Raw genomic sequence first — 16,716 nt, 5'->3', positions numbered from 1 at the left:
TATTCGAAAAATTTATTTATTTTTTTCCTTTTTTTCCTACACTAATTAATTAATAATTAAAATTAAATAATTTTTTATTTAATTATTCAAATAAAATTTTTTGAGCGATTTCCTATTTGAAAAATTTATTTATTTATTTCCTATTTTTCCTACACTAAATGGAAAAAAATTAATTTAAATTTCGAATTTCTTGATTTTTTCAAAGCGACTTCTTACTTGAATGTCACAAAAAGTGAAAAAACAATAATAATTCAATTAATTAATTTTTTAATTAATTAATTATTAAAATTAAATAATTTTTTATTTAATTATTCAAATAAATTTTTTTGAGCGATTTCCTATTTGTAAAATTTATTTATTTATTTCCTATTTTTCCTACACTAAATGGAAAAAAATTGATTTAAATTTCGAATTTCTTGATTTTTTTAAAGCGACTTCTTACTTGTAAGAAACTTGTTACTTTTTAACATTAAATTACAAAAACAATAATAATTTAATTAATTATTATTATTAATTTAATTAATATTTTATTTATTAATAATTATTAATTAATATAATTAATAATAATTAATTATTATTAATAATTATTATAATAATTAATAATAATTACCAATTCTTAAAAAATTTATTGTTCCTAATAATATTTCTCTATAATGTGTAAATGTTCTATATTTTAAAGTTTCTAAATTTTTTTTTTCGAAATATCATTTGTTATAAAACTCTTTTCTTATAAATGTTTTTCAAAATAATTTTAACTTTTTCGAATTAACATTACTCATAATTTTCTTTACTCCTAATCATTCTTCTTTATAATTACTACATTTTCTAACTTGTATTTCTTCTAACTATAACTTTACCGAATTGTCACTTCTCATAATTATTATTATATCGAAATATTATTTTTCAAAATTTTTGTAATAAATAATAATTTTTTATACAAATTTTTTTTTGTATAATAAACAGTTTTTATAATTTTATTTTATTCGAATAATTATTTCGTATAATTTTTTTCGTACCGAAATTATATTTTAAATAATTTTTTTAACCGATTTTTTATTTTTCCTAATATTTATTTATCCAAATAAATTTTTTTGATAATTTTTATATTTCCTAATTCATATTTTACATAACATACATTTTTTCTAAGATTTAAATTCTCTAATTTTTTATTTTCCTAACCTATAAATGACATAATAAGAATTGCACCGAATAGTTATTTCACATAATGAGTATCCGGTTACGATGTTTCCCATCTCTGAAGAATGTGGCGCCAAATTTGAAAAAATGTTATTATTTTATTATTTAAAAATTATTAATTATTACAAATTGTGTCAAGTTTGTGAAAAAGTTTGGATGAAAAGTGTGGTGTGATTGCATAGAAAGGTAAGAAAGAAAAGAACGAATTTGTGGGTTAGGTTTAGAACGTGGTGAGTGAGTGTGAGAGGTGTACGGGGGTGAGAGAGAGATTAGAGGAAGGCGAAGATCACGAGGTATAATCACGTGGGAGACTGAGAAATATGACGACTAGATCGCCGGTAAAGGGGAAAGGGCAGGGGGGTTTAGACGATGAGCGAACGAAGAAGAATGATAGGGGAGAGCGGGGAGAGACAGTAGTGGATCAGGGAGAAAGGGAACTAATCGAGTCGTTGAAGGAAAAAGAAACGGTGAAGGGGCAAGAGGGGAACCAGAGAGCAGGCAGGAGTTTATCTTTGACAGACGATGTTGTGCCGGGCGAATCAAATGTGAATTTGAAACCAGGAAGGTTGACTAATTTTCAAAGAACGCAGCGACTAAAGGGTGCAGGATCTTCTGAAATGATGGAAAAATTTGCTTTAAAGGATAAATTAGGAGAAAAAGATTTTAATAAAAACAAAGATAAACAAGAATTAGACAGGAAAAGAGAAATTAAAGCGAAGAAAGAAGTCAAAGAGTTAGGAGACTTAGAGGAATTAATTAAGAGAATGGGGGAAAATACGAATATTTGTATGGAGAAAATTAATAAAAATTTGGACAGAAAATTGGACAGTGTCTCTGAAGGATTGAGTAGTGAAATAGGTAAAGTTAAAAAAATGTGTGAAGAATGGGAAAGAAAATGGAGTGAGGAGAAGGAGAAAATGTACGAAAAGTTGGAAAAATTAGAAAAAGGGCAGAAAGATATAGAAGTAGAAATGGAAGGGGAATTAAATATGGTGAAAGAGGAAGTGAGAGAGTCAAGAGAAATAATAGGGGAATTAAGAAAGAGGATTACTAGCCTAGAAACAGGGACAGAAGGAGGTATAAGAAGTCAGGAAGGATTGGTACTGGAGGAAAAAATGAATGAGGTTTCGAGATGGATGGATAGGACAGAAAAAGAGAAGAGAAAGAATAATATTGTGATTAAAGGAATGAATGTGATACGAAGAGAAGGAAGGAAAGCTATACAAAAAGTATTAGAGGACATAGGAACGGATGTAAAAATTATAGGATTGAATGGTGTAGGAGGAGAGGATAAAGAGAAACCGAAAGTGTGGATAGTGCAACTGGAGAATGAAGAACAAAAAATGGAGGTGATCTCGGCGAAAAATAAATTGAGAGGGAGGAAGGAAATTATAGAAGAGGATAAAACGTGGAAAGAGAGGGTGGTTTCAAGGAAATTAGATCAGAGAAAATGGGAAGAGAGTGCAAAAGGAAGTGAAGTTAAAAGGGGAAGAGACTGTCTGTGGGTTAATGGTATTAAATGGGTGGTTTGTAATACAACTGGAGAGGTGGTGGAGGAGGAAAGGGGAAGAGAGAGAAACACCTCACAGGAAAGGAATAGAAGAAACAGAGGACAGGTTTTTCGGAGGGAAGGGGGGGGGCAGTTGGGGAAGATCACAGAAAGCAGGAATAAAAGTTGGGTTTTGGAACGTAGGGGGCATTAAAAATAAAGACGAAGGGTTTTGGAGAACGATAGAGAAATGGGACGTGATGTTTCTTAGCGAGACGTGGGTGGAAAGGAAAGATTTAAAGAAAATAGAAAGGCTATTACCAAAAGGGTACAGATGGAAAATGCAGGAAGCAAAGAGAGAAGGACAAAGAGGAAGAGGATCGGGAGGGATTATTTCAGGGGTAAGAAAAGAGGTTAAGGAAGTAAGAAAGGGTTGCACGGTTGTGGATGAAGATTATTTAGTGAGGAGTATTAAAAGAGGTAGGGAAACGATAGATATTGTTGGAATTTATAGAAGAAGAGGTGAGGAAAAGGGATGGGGAATAATTAAAGATTGGATGGAAAAAGGAAAGGACAAAAAGGTAATAATTGGGGGGGATTTAAATGCATGGACCGGGGAATTGGGGGGTGGTTTATGGGATGAAGAGCTGGAAAAATACAGCAGAGTTTCCAGACATAAGAAAGTGGATGAAGAGGGTAAGAGGCTACTACAATTGTTAGAAGAAGAAGGATGGTCCATTGTCAATGGAAATATGAGAGGTGATGAGGAAGGGAATTTCACCTTTAGAGGAAAAGGAGAATCCGTTATAGATTATGTGCTGACAGATGACAAGGGAAGGGATGAAATCATTAAAATGAAAGTAGGAAGAGAAATAGGGTCTGACCATTTTCCTCTGGTTGTAGAAATAAGGGATGGGAAAAAGAAAGGAAGAAGTGGACTGGACAAAGGGGTTAGAAAACAAAAGAAAATTAAAATGGGTAAATGGAATGTGGAGAGGCTTGGCGAATTCCAGGAAAAAATGCGGAGAGAAATGGAAGAGTGGGAGGATGAAGAGGGAGTGGATAATAAAATAATTAAAATAAGAGACAAGATCGATAAAGTGAAAAAAGAAATGGGGGATGTAGAAGTGCAAGAGTTAGGGTATAGAAAATGGTGGGACAATGAATGTGAAGAGAGCAGGAAAAGAATGAAAGGATACATTAAAGAATGGAGGAACGGGGAAATGGAAAGAAAATAATACAACAGGAGACACAAAGATCACGAGAAATTATTAAAGAGAAAAAGAGAAATGGAGAAGAAAAGGTTTATGGAGGAAGTAGAAAAAGCGGTGCAAGAAGGTAAAGAATGGGAGGTAATAAATAGAGAAAGAAAGAAGGGGAAACCTATGAATAGGAAGATTAGAATAGAAGAGTGGACTAAGTATTTTATGGACATGAGTGGGGGAACGGGACACAAAGTAAGGGGGGAAGGAAGAAGGATGGTGAGAGATGATGATGTGGAAGAGGTGTCAAGGGAAGAGGTAGACGAAGCGATAGACAAGCTGAAGAGGAATAAGGCGGTAGGAAAAGATGAGATGGAGGGAGAGGGTATAAAATATGGTGGTGAAAAGGTGAGAAGGGTGATATGGGAAATTGTCAACGAAGTGTGGAAAGGAAATGGATGGCCAGAGGAATGGAAGACAGGCCTGATTGTACCGTTAGTCAAAAAAGGGGAAGGAGAGAAAATAGAAGAGTATAGAGGCATTACCTTAATGCCAGTGAGCTATAAGGTATATGCGGAGATACTCAGGAAAAGGTTGGAAAAAGAAGTGGAGGAAAAAGGAGGAATTCCACACAATCAGGCTGGGTTCAGGAAGGGTATGGGCACCATGGACCATATATATACCCTCAATTACTTAGTGAATAAAAAATTGCGGGAGAAGGGGGGCAAATTAATAGCCCTTTTCGTAGATTTCAAGGCTGCATTTCCGTCTGTGAATAGGAGCATATTGTGGAGAACATTAAAGGAAAGAGGGATTAAAGATGGGATTGTAGAGAGGATCAAAGAAATGTACACGGATGTGAGGGCGCAGGTTAGAGTAGGAGAAATAATTGGGGAAGAGTTTTGGTTGGGTAGAGGTTTGATGCAAGGTTGCCCTCTAAGCCCTGTTCTTTTCAGTTTGTTAATGGCGGACTTGGAGGAGAAGTTGAAACGAAGAGGAAAGGGGGGGATAATATTGGGTAATGGGAGAATTTACTCACTTGCATACGCGGATGACGTGGTATTGATGTGCGAGAATGAGTCAGGAATGAGGTTGTTAATTAAGGAATTTGAAAAATATGTGAGAGAGAAAGGTTTATGGATAAATGTGGAAAAAACTAAGGCGATGAGATTTATGAAGAAAAATGACGGAAAGCAGAATGAATGGAGAGTGAATGGAAGAGTGGTTGAGGAAGTGGATGAGTTTTGTTATTTGGGTTTTTGGTTTCATTATAGTGGAGGGCATGAGTTGAATGTAAGTAGAAGGGTGGAAAGAGCGAATAAGATAATGGGTCAGGTATGGGGAATAGGTAAGAGAAGGTTCAAAAATGACTGGAAAAAGAGATTGTGGTTGTACGATACGTTAGTATGGTCGGTGGTGAGTTATGGTGTGGAAGTATGGGGATGGATGGAAATGGAAAAAGTAGAAAGTATGCATGAAAAATATTTGAGATGGGTTATGGGTGTGAGTGGAAACTGTCCGGGGTACATGTTAAGAGAGGAAGTTGGGAGAGAAAAAATGAAAGTAAGACAGAGAAGCAGAGCGTGGGGTTTTGAGGAAAAATTAAGACAGGGTGGAGGGTGTAGTTGGACTCGAAAGTGCTGGGGGCAAGTGAAAGAAAGGGAGTTGAAGGGAAGGAAAGAAATGTCAAGGTGGGAGATTAAAAGAATGGAGGCAATTAAAGAAAATAGATAGAAAATGGACAGAAGTGAGAGAGGGGTGGAAAGAAAAAGATAAGGAAGAGAGATGGGAAAGAATAATAAACTCGAAATATAATAGATGGTACGGGTTGGTAAGAGGAAGAGATATACCACAATACTTAAAGAGAATAAGGAAGGAGGAGAGATGGAACAGAATGATAAGGTTCAGAATGGGGGAAGGAATGCGTGAATGTAAATATTGGAAGGATGAGAGTGAGAGATTGTGTAGGGTGTGTGGCTTTGAGTTAGAGGATTGGGAACATGTTCTAGATAGATGTACAAGTGGTGGAGAGAATGAAAAAGGTGTGGATGAAAGGATAAGATGGATATTGGATGAGAATGGGCAAGGTGAGAAATGGATGATTGAATTAGAACAAATGAGAACAAATATTAAGGTAAATTAAAGATAAAGAGGGTGGGAACGAGTTTAAAATAAAGTTTAAAGTTTGATGAAGCCTAATGGAACGGGAAACGGAAGCCCGGCACTGGCGAATAATTAGAAAATTAGAAAATAAGATTTTTGTATTAGGTTAAGTTAAGTTAAGAGATTGTACACTAGGATAAGAATTTTTGTATTATGGTTCCTCGAACCCTGCAATATTAAGCAGGGAGAGTAAATAAAGTAATATTTTTAAAAATAGTAAAAATTTATCTAATAATATAAATTTTTTAATAATAAATTTTACTTATTTCGAAAGAATTTATTTTTATTACTATAATTAAAATAAGCATATAAAATTAATTATAATTTTTTTACATTTCAGAAGACGTACTACCATACATTGCTGTAAATGAAATGGATAACATTAAAATCATCGAAGGAAAAGAAAGAATGCCTTGGGAGAAAACCATATTAGGCTTCAAAATCGCCAAAATAAATTAATCAATGTTTCTATGATTATTTTATTTTGTTCTTCGATTCGATCCCTCAATTAATTAACAACAAACGTGTAATATTAATTACTGCAAATAAAAACAATAGATTATTCTATAATTTTATGTTTATTATTAAATTAAAAATATTATTATTTATTATAAATTTATTTTTTTATAATTTTTAATTTCAATTATAATAATATTTTAATTTATTCTAAATATAATATTTTCTAATACAAATTTTTATAAAAATAATTTCTAAAAAATTAAAGTAACAATTTATTTTTTTATTAAATAAAATAATAATTTTATACCTAAATTATATTTAATTATTATTTTAAAAAAATAAACCAATTACTCCGAGTCAAATTTTTTTTAAAAATCTTAATTCCTACAGAAAAATAATAAGTAAATATTTATTTCAAAATGTAGTTATTTATATTTTTTAATAATTTTACAATTAAGAGAATTCGTAAATAACTGCAATAGTAGAATAAAAAAAAAGTTCAACATTTTTAGTATTTAGTTTTTTGCAAGTTGTTTATTATTAATGTTTAAAGAATACAGAAAAAAATGAAAGTTATAAACTGGTAAAGTGGGGGCTGAAAAAAAGAAAATACGAACTGGTTGACAATGTGAAGATTTTTGTAATGTTCTAAAACAAAAAACCTAAAGAAATTATTATTTACTATAATAATTGATTATAAAAAAGAATTCTGCAAAATTTAAAGTAAATCGATTAAGTAGATTTTTTGTTATTGTGTCAACCAGAAATTTTTTCAGTTATGAAATTTAACAGTTTATAACTTTTTAAATTTTTTATTATTTTTTCTAATTTTTTCTGTATTCTATAAACATTAATAAACAACTTGCAAAAAAATAATTAATATTAAAAATATTTAACTTTCTTTTTTATCAAAATTTTTAAAAAAATTAACAGAAATAATTATTACTAGGCATCAGGCTAAAATTAAAACATTTAATTTCTGAATTCTGATTCATGTTCTCATCAGAATTATATTCATGTTATTTAATGTGATATATTTTTCCATAATAAAATATATCGGATACGTGAATAACATATCTTTAATGGTTTAATACACATATCATAATAAGTTTTTCATTGTGAAATAAGAAATATGATATGCGCGCGTAGCGCGCAAAGTTTGCTAGTAATTATATAAAACTGTAATTCGATATAATATTAATATTAATTTAAGTTTATTATTATTATTAGTGTTTAATTAATTAACGAATATGCATTAAATATTTTACTTATAATTTAAAAATGAAACGAAATTATGATTATGAAATACTGAATTTGTACTTCTTATTATTGATAAGAAAAACTGTGAAATTATATTGTAAATCTTCGTATGACGGTTATTTTATTGCGCAGTTAAAAACTGCGCAGTAGAATGAATGACAATAATGAGTCATTTGTAGGATGCGTAATAATTTAACCTTGAGATCTGTTAAATGCGTAATAATTTAACCTTGACACGTGTCATTATTTTGGGCATTTGGTAAATGCGCAATAACTTGATCTTGAATGTTCAACGCTTATTGGTCAAGTGCCACGTCATCAGCGCTCTGATTGGTTAAACAAAGAGGGGAGGGTAAACTTCCCCCCTTTTAGTTGGGTATATAAAGAGAGCGCCTGAGACCCAAATATACAGACAATTTTCGAGACTTGAGAAGAGACCACTAATTATTAGTGTATATCTTTAAAAGTATTATTGTTAAATCAACGAATCTTACATTTTGTGAATAACTAAATCAAACCTTCGACAAACAATTGTTAAATTAATATTTAACAATAAAACAATTATTTGTAAAACAGAATTGTGAAGTGTATATTTTAAAGAAACAATATTTGAACTTAAATAAAATTGGTTTTTTACCCGAAAGGGGTTTTTCCAATCAATTATAAGTGTACATTTATTTATCCCACCTTTAATCTGAATAATAAATTCAAATTTAAATTCAGTGCCCGCTTTCAAGCGGTTATAAAGGCGCTAGCACAGCTCCTACTGCCTGCCTGCCTGCCTGCAGGTTGACATGGTAACACATAGGAGTAAGAGAGTAAGAAAATTCAAATTAAATGTTTTTTCTCTCTCACTCTTATGGCGCCTGCCTGCGCAGGCAGGCAGGCAGTGAGGTGAGAGTATACCTTCACAGTAAAAAGAATCCAGCCATTGGTTATTTGTGAATCCAACGGAAATATACGTAAAATATAACCTGTGACGCGACATTACCCAATAGCTAACTCTCAAATATCAACGATTTGTCCCTCCAGATGTTTAGTCCAATACTCCAGTTTTCTCAGTGTACATATAAATTTCATTAAAATCCTTGCTCTAGAAAGCATAAAAAACACTAATTGTTTATAAAATTGTTATTAAAAATTAAAAATTTTTCAAAATTTTTTTTCACAATTAAGTTTATTTAATAGAGTGGATATTCAATGACTACCAAAAAAATTGCCATTAATTTCTAGCAAAACAGTAATGAGTTATTAATTTTTTTCTTAAATAATGCAAAAATTTTTTATTATAAAAAAAGGTATAAATATTTAAAATTTTGAAAAACGTTTAAAAGTGTTTTTTTAGTTTGCTGTGAACTACAGATTTTCATAAATGTTTTGACTTTTCCAAAACTATAAAAAAAATGTATTCACGGTTGACGCGTTTTGACTCTATAACGAAATTTGCAGACAGATGTAATTTTATTGCTCTACCTAAAAAGGGTCATCTTAAGAAATTAGTTCGCATATTTTATGACACCTTTTTTACCTACGGTTTACAACTCTATTGGATTTCTAGAAAACGTTGTTTTTTTAGTTGACGAGAAATTCTATTTCCTTATTACTGGAAATGTGTTTTTGAGTCTTAGACTAAGTTTTATGATTTTATTAGAAGAACATATTGCTTGGAAATCCCTAAGGCTATTCTTAATTCTTCTTTTCATTCATATTTTTAACATAAGAATGTTTTTTGAACACATTCTTACTTGAAGGTATATTTGTAAAAATACGATGCTAAGTTCAATTCAATCTCAAGGCTTTAATCAAAATATAATTAATAAATCACCACGAGAAAACACGGCTTAGCTCCCAAACGTGAATTTCACAGGGCGAGCGATTGAAGTACTACGATTGAAGTTAACTACGCTTGACATACCCATCTTTAAAACGATATATTGTTGAAAATAATTGATATTTTTAACTTTCGACTTTTGAATCTGAAAAAGCAACATAAAATCTGTCGATTACCATAAAAAACTCAAATTGATTTTTTGGACCTAAGCCGTGTTTTGTCGTGGACAGTCGACGATTGAAGTTAACTACGCTTAACATACCCAGCTTTAAAACGATATATTGTCGAATATAATTGATATTTTTAACTTTTGACTTTTGCATTTGAAAAAGCAACATAATATCTGTCGATTACCATAAAAAAATTTAAATTGATTTTTTGGACCTAAGCCTTGTTTTCTCGTGGACAGTCACTATTATATTTTGCCGCGACATTTTAAACGCATCTCGATTAATCGAGAAACACTCGAGCGAGATAATAGTCGCTCGTCACATTCCTTACTTCCGCCATGTGCAGTATGGAACATATTTTCCTGAGTAAATTTGGCGCCAAATAGCTGCGATTGCGATTTGCGACGTTGCCAAACAAAGAAAAGTTATTGTTGAGACGCATGCATATCCCCTAATCGCCAAGTCGTCGAATGATCAAATAGTCGAATGCCAAGTAATCGAATGGACAAAACGTCGAATGCTAAAAACATCGAATCGGCATTTAGTCGAATGCTAAAAACATCGAATTGTCAATACGTCGAATGTTCAAAACGTCGAATTATCAATTCGTCGAATGTTAAAAACATCGAATCGTCAATACGACGAATGTTCAAAACGTCGAATTATCAATTCGTCGAATGTTAAAAACATCGAATTGTCAATACGTCGACTGCTAAAAACATCGAATGGACAAAACATCGAATGCTAAAAACATCGAATCCTCATTTAATCGAATGCTAAAAACATCGAATTCTCAATTCGTCGAATGTTCAAAACGTCGAATGCTCAAAACGTCGAATCGTCATTTAGTCGAATGGTAAAACCATCGAATAGTCCATTCGTCGAATGCTCAAATAGTCGAAACGCCATCTTTTCGAACTTTTGTCGATTCGATGTTTTTAGCATTCGACGTTTTTATGATTCGACGTTTTGACCATTCGACGAATTGACAGTTCGATGTTCTGAGCATTCGACGTTTTTATCATTCGACGTTTTGAACATTCGACTACTTTACCATTCTATTACTTGGCAATTCGAACAGATGGCGTTTCGACTACTTTATCATTCTACTACTTGACATTTCGAACAGATGGCGTTTCGACTATTTGAGCATTCGACGAACTGACTATTCTATGTTCTGAGCATTCGACGATTTGAGAATTCGATGTTTTTAGCATTCGACGTTTTGATCATTCGACGTTTTGATCATTCGACGTTTTGAACATTCGACGAATGGAAAATTCGATGATTTAAGCATTCGATGAATTAACAATTCGATGTTTTGAGCATTCGACAAATTGATAATTCGACGTTTTGAACATTGGACGAATTGAGAATTCGATGTTTTTAGCATTCGATTAAATGAGGATACGATGTTTTTAGCATTCGATGTTTTGTCCATTCGATGTTTTTAGCAGTCGACGTTTTTATCATTCGACGTTTTGAACATTCGACGTATTGACAATTCGATGTTTTTAACATTCGACGTTTTGAACATTCGCCGTATTGACAATTCGATGTTTTTAGCATTCGAATAAATGCCGATTCGGTGTTTTTAGCATTCGACGTTTTGTCCATTCGATGTTTTTAGCAATTCGACGTTTTGTCCATTCGATTACTTGGCATTCGACTATTTGATCATTCGACGACTTGGCGATTAGGGGCATGCATCTCTTATTTGACGTCTTAAGGAGCATTCAGACCTAAGTTAAGTTAAGTTAAATTTGATTGGCACTATACTGGCTTTATGCCTATATATCCGGCCATGACCTGGTGAGTAGCATTCAGGGGCCGTATTCTCGAAAGCATTCGACAATTCTCGCATGCGTAAAATGTCGAATGGTTAATGTCGCATGCGACTCTGAAAGTCTATTCTCAAGTTGAGTCTCCAATGTGAGAGAGGTGCGCATCGATGTTCATAGCTATAGGTATACTAAAGTATGCTGTGGTATATCTATAGCTATGAACATCGATGCGCACCTCTCTCACATTGGAGACTCAACTTCAATGACCGTTCAAAATAGGTTGTTCGAAAATTTCCGTGTGCGACATTCATACATTGTTGCCGTCGTTTCCAAATACTTATCTGCCAATCATAATTGAGGAGGAAGAGAACTTGACATATGAAAAAAATACAAATAGTTATCCGTTCATTTAAATATTTCAAAATCAATTAAATTTTGCGTTTACAATTTTTATAAACAAATTAACTTTAAGCGGTTTCAGTTTGAAATTTTATAAGATTTTAATTTTGAATGAATTTAATTTAAAATTTTGATAATTCAAATTCTTTTGAAATCAGTTAAAGGGCTTAGGGGGTTAAGTGTGCAAAAACTGCCCCCGCATCTATTTTTCTCAAATTTGGCCCATATATTACTATCCATATGACTATAACTTTCTGCAATTTTGAACTCAAAATTCGCTTTTTTGGGGGAGTTATGGAGGGGGAAAGCAAAATCAAAAAACTTATTTTTCTCGAAAACTACTGAACCGATTTTAATGAAATTTTAAGAGGTTGTAAATATAGATAAGACGATTTTAGAAAAAAAAATCAAAATTTTTTTTCAGAAAAAATTTTCAAAAATTTTTTTAGGGTTATTTTTTAAAGTGACCACTTTCTCTTTTGTTGTAAAAAGTTCCTTATAATGTCCTTATAATGTTATAAATCGTCTTATCTATATTTACAACCTCTTAAAATTTCATTAAAATCGGTTCAGTAGTTTTCGAGAAAAATAAGTTTTTTGATTGTGCTTTCCCCCTCCATAACTCCCCCAAAAAAGCGAATTTTGAGTTCAAAATTGCAGAAAGTTATAGTCATATGGATAGTAATATATGGGCCAAATTTGAGAAAAATAGATGCGGGGGCAGTTTTTGCACACTTAACCCCCTAAGCCCTTTGGCAATATATATTTAATTAATTATTAAAAATAATGAATTTATAGAAGAATTTTAGTTAAAAACAATCAAATATTTATTTAAATAGAAGTTACTGATATTATGACGAATAATTTTATAATTAAAGAAATTCGTAAATAAATGTAACAACATTTCTTTAATATTAAAGTTTTAATATTAGCATTTGTAAATTGAGAATTTTCTACAAAAATGTTAAGAAACTGGAATATGTAATATTTTTTTTTTAAAGAAAAGAATCAGTTTGTGAACAATATTGTTATTGAAAAATTAAAATTATGCATAATAAAGGGATATATCCCTTTATATTATGCATAATTTTAATTAATAAATATATATATATTTCCTATTTTTGCAAAAAGAAAATTTATTTATTAATCAAAATTTTTTGTAATTTTATAATTTTAAATATTGTTTTATTTTAAATCTTAAAAAAGAGCATACTTTCAATTTGTGAAACAATATTTTGTAAAGAAAAAAACAAAAGCATACACAAAAACTAACTTTAAAGTGTGAACAGACAGAAAAAATGAAACGAAGATTAAAAAAATTTATATTGTTTACATGATTCATTCACAAAAATAACACAAACATGTGAAATTTGTCCATTATAAATTTTGCATATTATAAATTATTTACATAAACTTTTATTTCACAAGTTTACTTTTAATTCTTAAACAACACATTTAGGTTATTGCTTCCTCATAAAGGAAGCTTTGTATTAGCAAAATTTTGGATTGTCATTTTTTGACATATTTATAAATTTTTTTTTATTATGCCTAATACTTTAGTACTTTATATATGCACAGGAACTCCCCGTATAAATGTTCTAAATAAATAAAAAAAAATTTCGACGTATTTTGACCTCCGAAGTCCAAAAAACGGATTTTAAAAATTTTCCCGATGTGTGTGTGTGTGTGTACTAACATTACATTTGCCTCAATATCTCAGAACGAGAAAGAGCTAAAGGCCTCAATTTTTTTTTAAATTGTAGGTCTCCCCGGGGGACATAAAATGAGAGTATTTTCAGCCCGATTCATGAAATTCAACTATTTTTTTTTGCATTTTTCATTTTGTAAAAAAACGTTTTTTGGACATCACTTAAAAAAATGTTAGGACACTTATAAATCTTTCTCTTTAGTTTTGTAGAGTTTTTTCACACGCATCTTTTGAGCCCTAATTGAACATTTTTCGTCCATATTAACCGGAGATATTAAACTTTTAAAAATCAAAAATTTTGGAAAATAAGACTTTTTTAAAAATTTTGATAAAAACTGTAGAAGTTTAGTTTTGTTTTGTATTTAGTTTTGTAAAGTTTTTTTAGACGCATGTTTTAAGCCCTAATTGAACATTTTTCGTCCATATTAACCGGAGATATTAAACTTTTAAAAATCTAAAATTTTGAAAAATAAGACTTTTATAAAAATTTTTTTAAATGATGTAAAAGTAACTTCAAAAAATTATTACCAACTTGAAGAACATTAAAAAACGTTTCGATTGACCTATTTTTGAACCTGATTCGGGCAGAAATTATGAAATTATTGGTATTTGAAAAATCAAAAATTGTGGAAAATATCATTTTTCAACATTCTTGTTTATTAACTTATGTGTAATTATTAAACTATTATTACCATCTTATAGAATATATAAAAACACATTTTTTGGACCAAGATTTAATGATTTTTAACCCTTTTATAAAAAGTAATTCTTATATTTCAATTATTATTATTTCTATGAGGAAGCAAAGTGTTCATGAAATGAACACCAGAATTATAAAAATGTACAACTTGGCAGCGGTTTTTTTTATAGTTTTTCTACTTTAGCATGCGGTTCATGCACACTAATACTACTTTATATTATATACGTTTATTACAAGGATGACACACAACCTTATTTTTTACTAGCATTTCGTATACGACTTTGCATCTCGAATGGCCACTACCCACTCGAGATGAACCATTCGGAAATTATCGCATACGACATGAAATCTCGCATGCGACAAGCGTTCGAGAATAGCTTTTTCCATCTCGAATGGTCTGTCGCATGCGACATCTAGGGTCATCGATCCGTACCCAGACCTCTGCAGGCTGTCTGGCTGCGCACCCATGAGTTGCGTTGACCAAGCTTCGTGGAGTTCCGTAAGGAATGCGTTACCGAGCGGACGCGTTATTTTGCTTACGAAATATATATAGATTTACGGGCTTTATTTAATTCAGTGGTGCTCATTATTGTACGCGATTAAAACCGGGATCCCTTTTAAAGACACATCGTGTCTTATTGTACCTATTTCATAGTGTACTAACCCTTTTATTAGTAGTTCGTTTCCTTTTAGGTTAGCCAGCCTCGTGGCTGAGCGCGCGTATCGCAGAGGCATGGCCTCTAGCGAAAATTCAGACTTCCGAATGGATTTCTCCGATGAGACGGAGGAGCAGAGAGCTGCAAGAAATTTATTGTATTATCAACAACAATCGTCAAAAAATGTTCGATCGCGGACAAACTCAACATCGTCCCTAGATTCGGACAAAAAACGTAAATGTGAGAATCAACCAGACCCATTCAAACCGCCTCTTGACCCTAACACAGTGCGTGCAGATCAATCCGGTAAGAAGACAGGTAAAAAAGAAGTCAAACTCGTCAAATACGAAAATTCTAATAAGGGAAATTGCCCGGTTTTCTTACAGCGCGATCCCAAATCAAACGATGCGTCGAAAGACCTGAATCATGTGTCAGTCGGTAAAATCATCCACAATCTTTATCCCGGTAAAGTTGTTGGAATTTACCCAAGCGGTCGCGGAAAAGTCCGAGTTATCATGAATGGTGGCAGAGCAGCCAACCAAATTGTTTCTGATCCGACTCTTAAATCAAAAGGTCTAATAGCTATAATCCCATCGAGTTTCGTCACGTGTCAGGGAATAATTAACAATATCGGGCTAGACATCTCCACGGAAGAGATTTTAGAGAACGCGGAAATTATTGGTAACTACGGTAAGGATTGTAAAATTATCAATGCCCTGAGGTTTAACCGCAGAAAAATTGACGAGAAAAACACAGTTACGTTTGAACCCTCTACCACCGTCCTTCTTACTTTTCAAGGAACTACCATTCCAGAGCGTGTGTCAATTTATAAAGGTTCATCTCCAGTACGCCCCTACATTCCAGACCCACGCATGTGCATGAATTGTCTGCGATTTGGTCACATAGCCAAACACTGTAGGTCAAAAACTCGATGCCAACAATGTGGCGGTTCAGCCCCCCACAATGATGATACCAACCCTTGCACCAACGCGTCAGGCCCCCCAAGGTGTGCAAACTGTAACGGTCCACACAAACCTTCGTCAAAACAATGTCCAGAGTTCACGTTTCAAAAAGAAGTTCGCTACTACGCAACTCAACATAAAATGTCCTTTGACGAAGCAAAGGAAATCCTCAAACCAAAAAGAAACACTCGTCGCATGGACGCTTTTAACTTCTCCGACTTTCCTGATCTGGCAGATCAACCTGCCCCTTCTTCAACCTTCACACAAAATTCTAACCTCCAAAAACGTTTATTCTCTCAAGCGACAACAGTTCACAACAACCATTCTCAACAGACAACAAACAAAGCACCACACTCTCACACAAACCGAACACCAAAAAACTCTTCTTCTTCAACCTTCTTCGCTGCAAACTGGAACAATGGCAGATCCGAGATCTCCATGCCTAACGGTTTTGCTCTTTCGAATCCTTCATCTACCTCTCCTTCTCCTACCCCGACTCAATCACACACACCTAACTCTGACACCCAGATCGTAGAATCACTCAATTCTTTCCTCTCACTACTAAAAACACATATCACTCACATTTCTTCCAACTCTTCACCAGAAATTACGAAACAAAATTTAGAAACTCTCTCTAACATTACGACTAGCCTCCATTCTTTGTTAGCTCTTCCAGCCCACAAAAATGGCTAGTCTTTCCCAATTAAATCTTCTGCAATGGAACTGTCGTGGTGTC

General features: G+C 32.5%; 2 protein-coding genes across 2 annotated transcripts; both read left to right on the top strand.

The window, feature by feature from the left end:
• Nucleotides 1–1,517: 1,517 nt before the first annotated feature.
• LOC122503801 (golgin subfamily A member 6-like protein 22) lies at nt 1,518–2,900 on the top strand. The gene has a single exon (XM_043614502.1). The coding sequence runs from the start codon at nt 1,518–1,520 to the stop codon at nt 2,898–2,900; it is 1,383 nt and encodes a 460-aa protein (XP_043470437.1).
• A 12,195-nt stretch (nt 2,901–15,095) lies between these two features.
• On the top strand, nt 15,096–16,673 carry LOC122503786. The gene has a single exon (XM_043614478.1). It carries the CDS (start codon nt 15,096–15,098, stop codon nt 16,671–16,673), a length of 1,578 nt encoding a protein of 525 aa, XP_043470413.1.
• Nucleotides 16,674–16,716: the final 43 nt, after the last annotated feature.

This window comes from Leptopilina heterotoma, unplaced genomic scaffold, assembly GCF_015476425.1.
Source record: "Leptopilina heterotoma isolate Lh14 unplaced genomic scaffold, ASM1547642v1 Lhet_11, whole genome shotgun sequence".
In the NCBI taxonomy this organism is placed as follows: Eukaryota; Metazoa; Arthropoda; class Insecta; order Hymenoptera; family Figitidae; genus Leptopilina; species Leptopilina heterotoma.
The sequence above is the reverse complement of the archived record's forward strand: the minus strand, read 5'-3'. Positions and strand labels throughout refer to the sequence as shown.

Bases quoted from the DNA above. Each gene is read 5' to 3' on its own strand.
- LOC122503801 (XM_043614502.1), top strand. From the start codon at position 1,518: ATGACGACTAGATCGCCGGTAAAGGGGAAAGGGCAGGGGGGTTTAGAC.
- LOC122503786 (XM_043614478.1), top strand. From the start codon at position 15,096: ATGGCCTCTAGCGAAAATTCAGACTTCCGAATGGATTTCTCCGATGAG.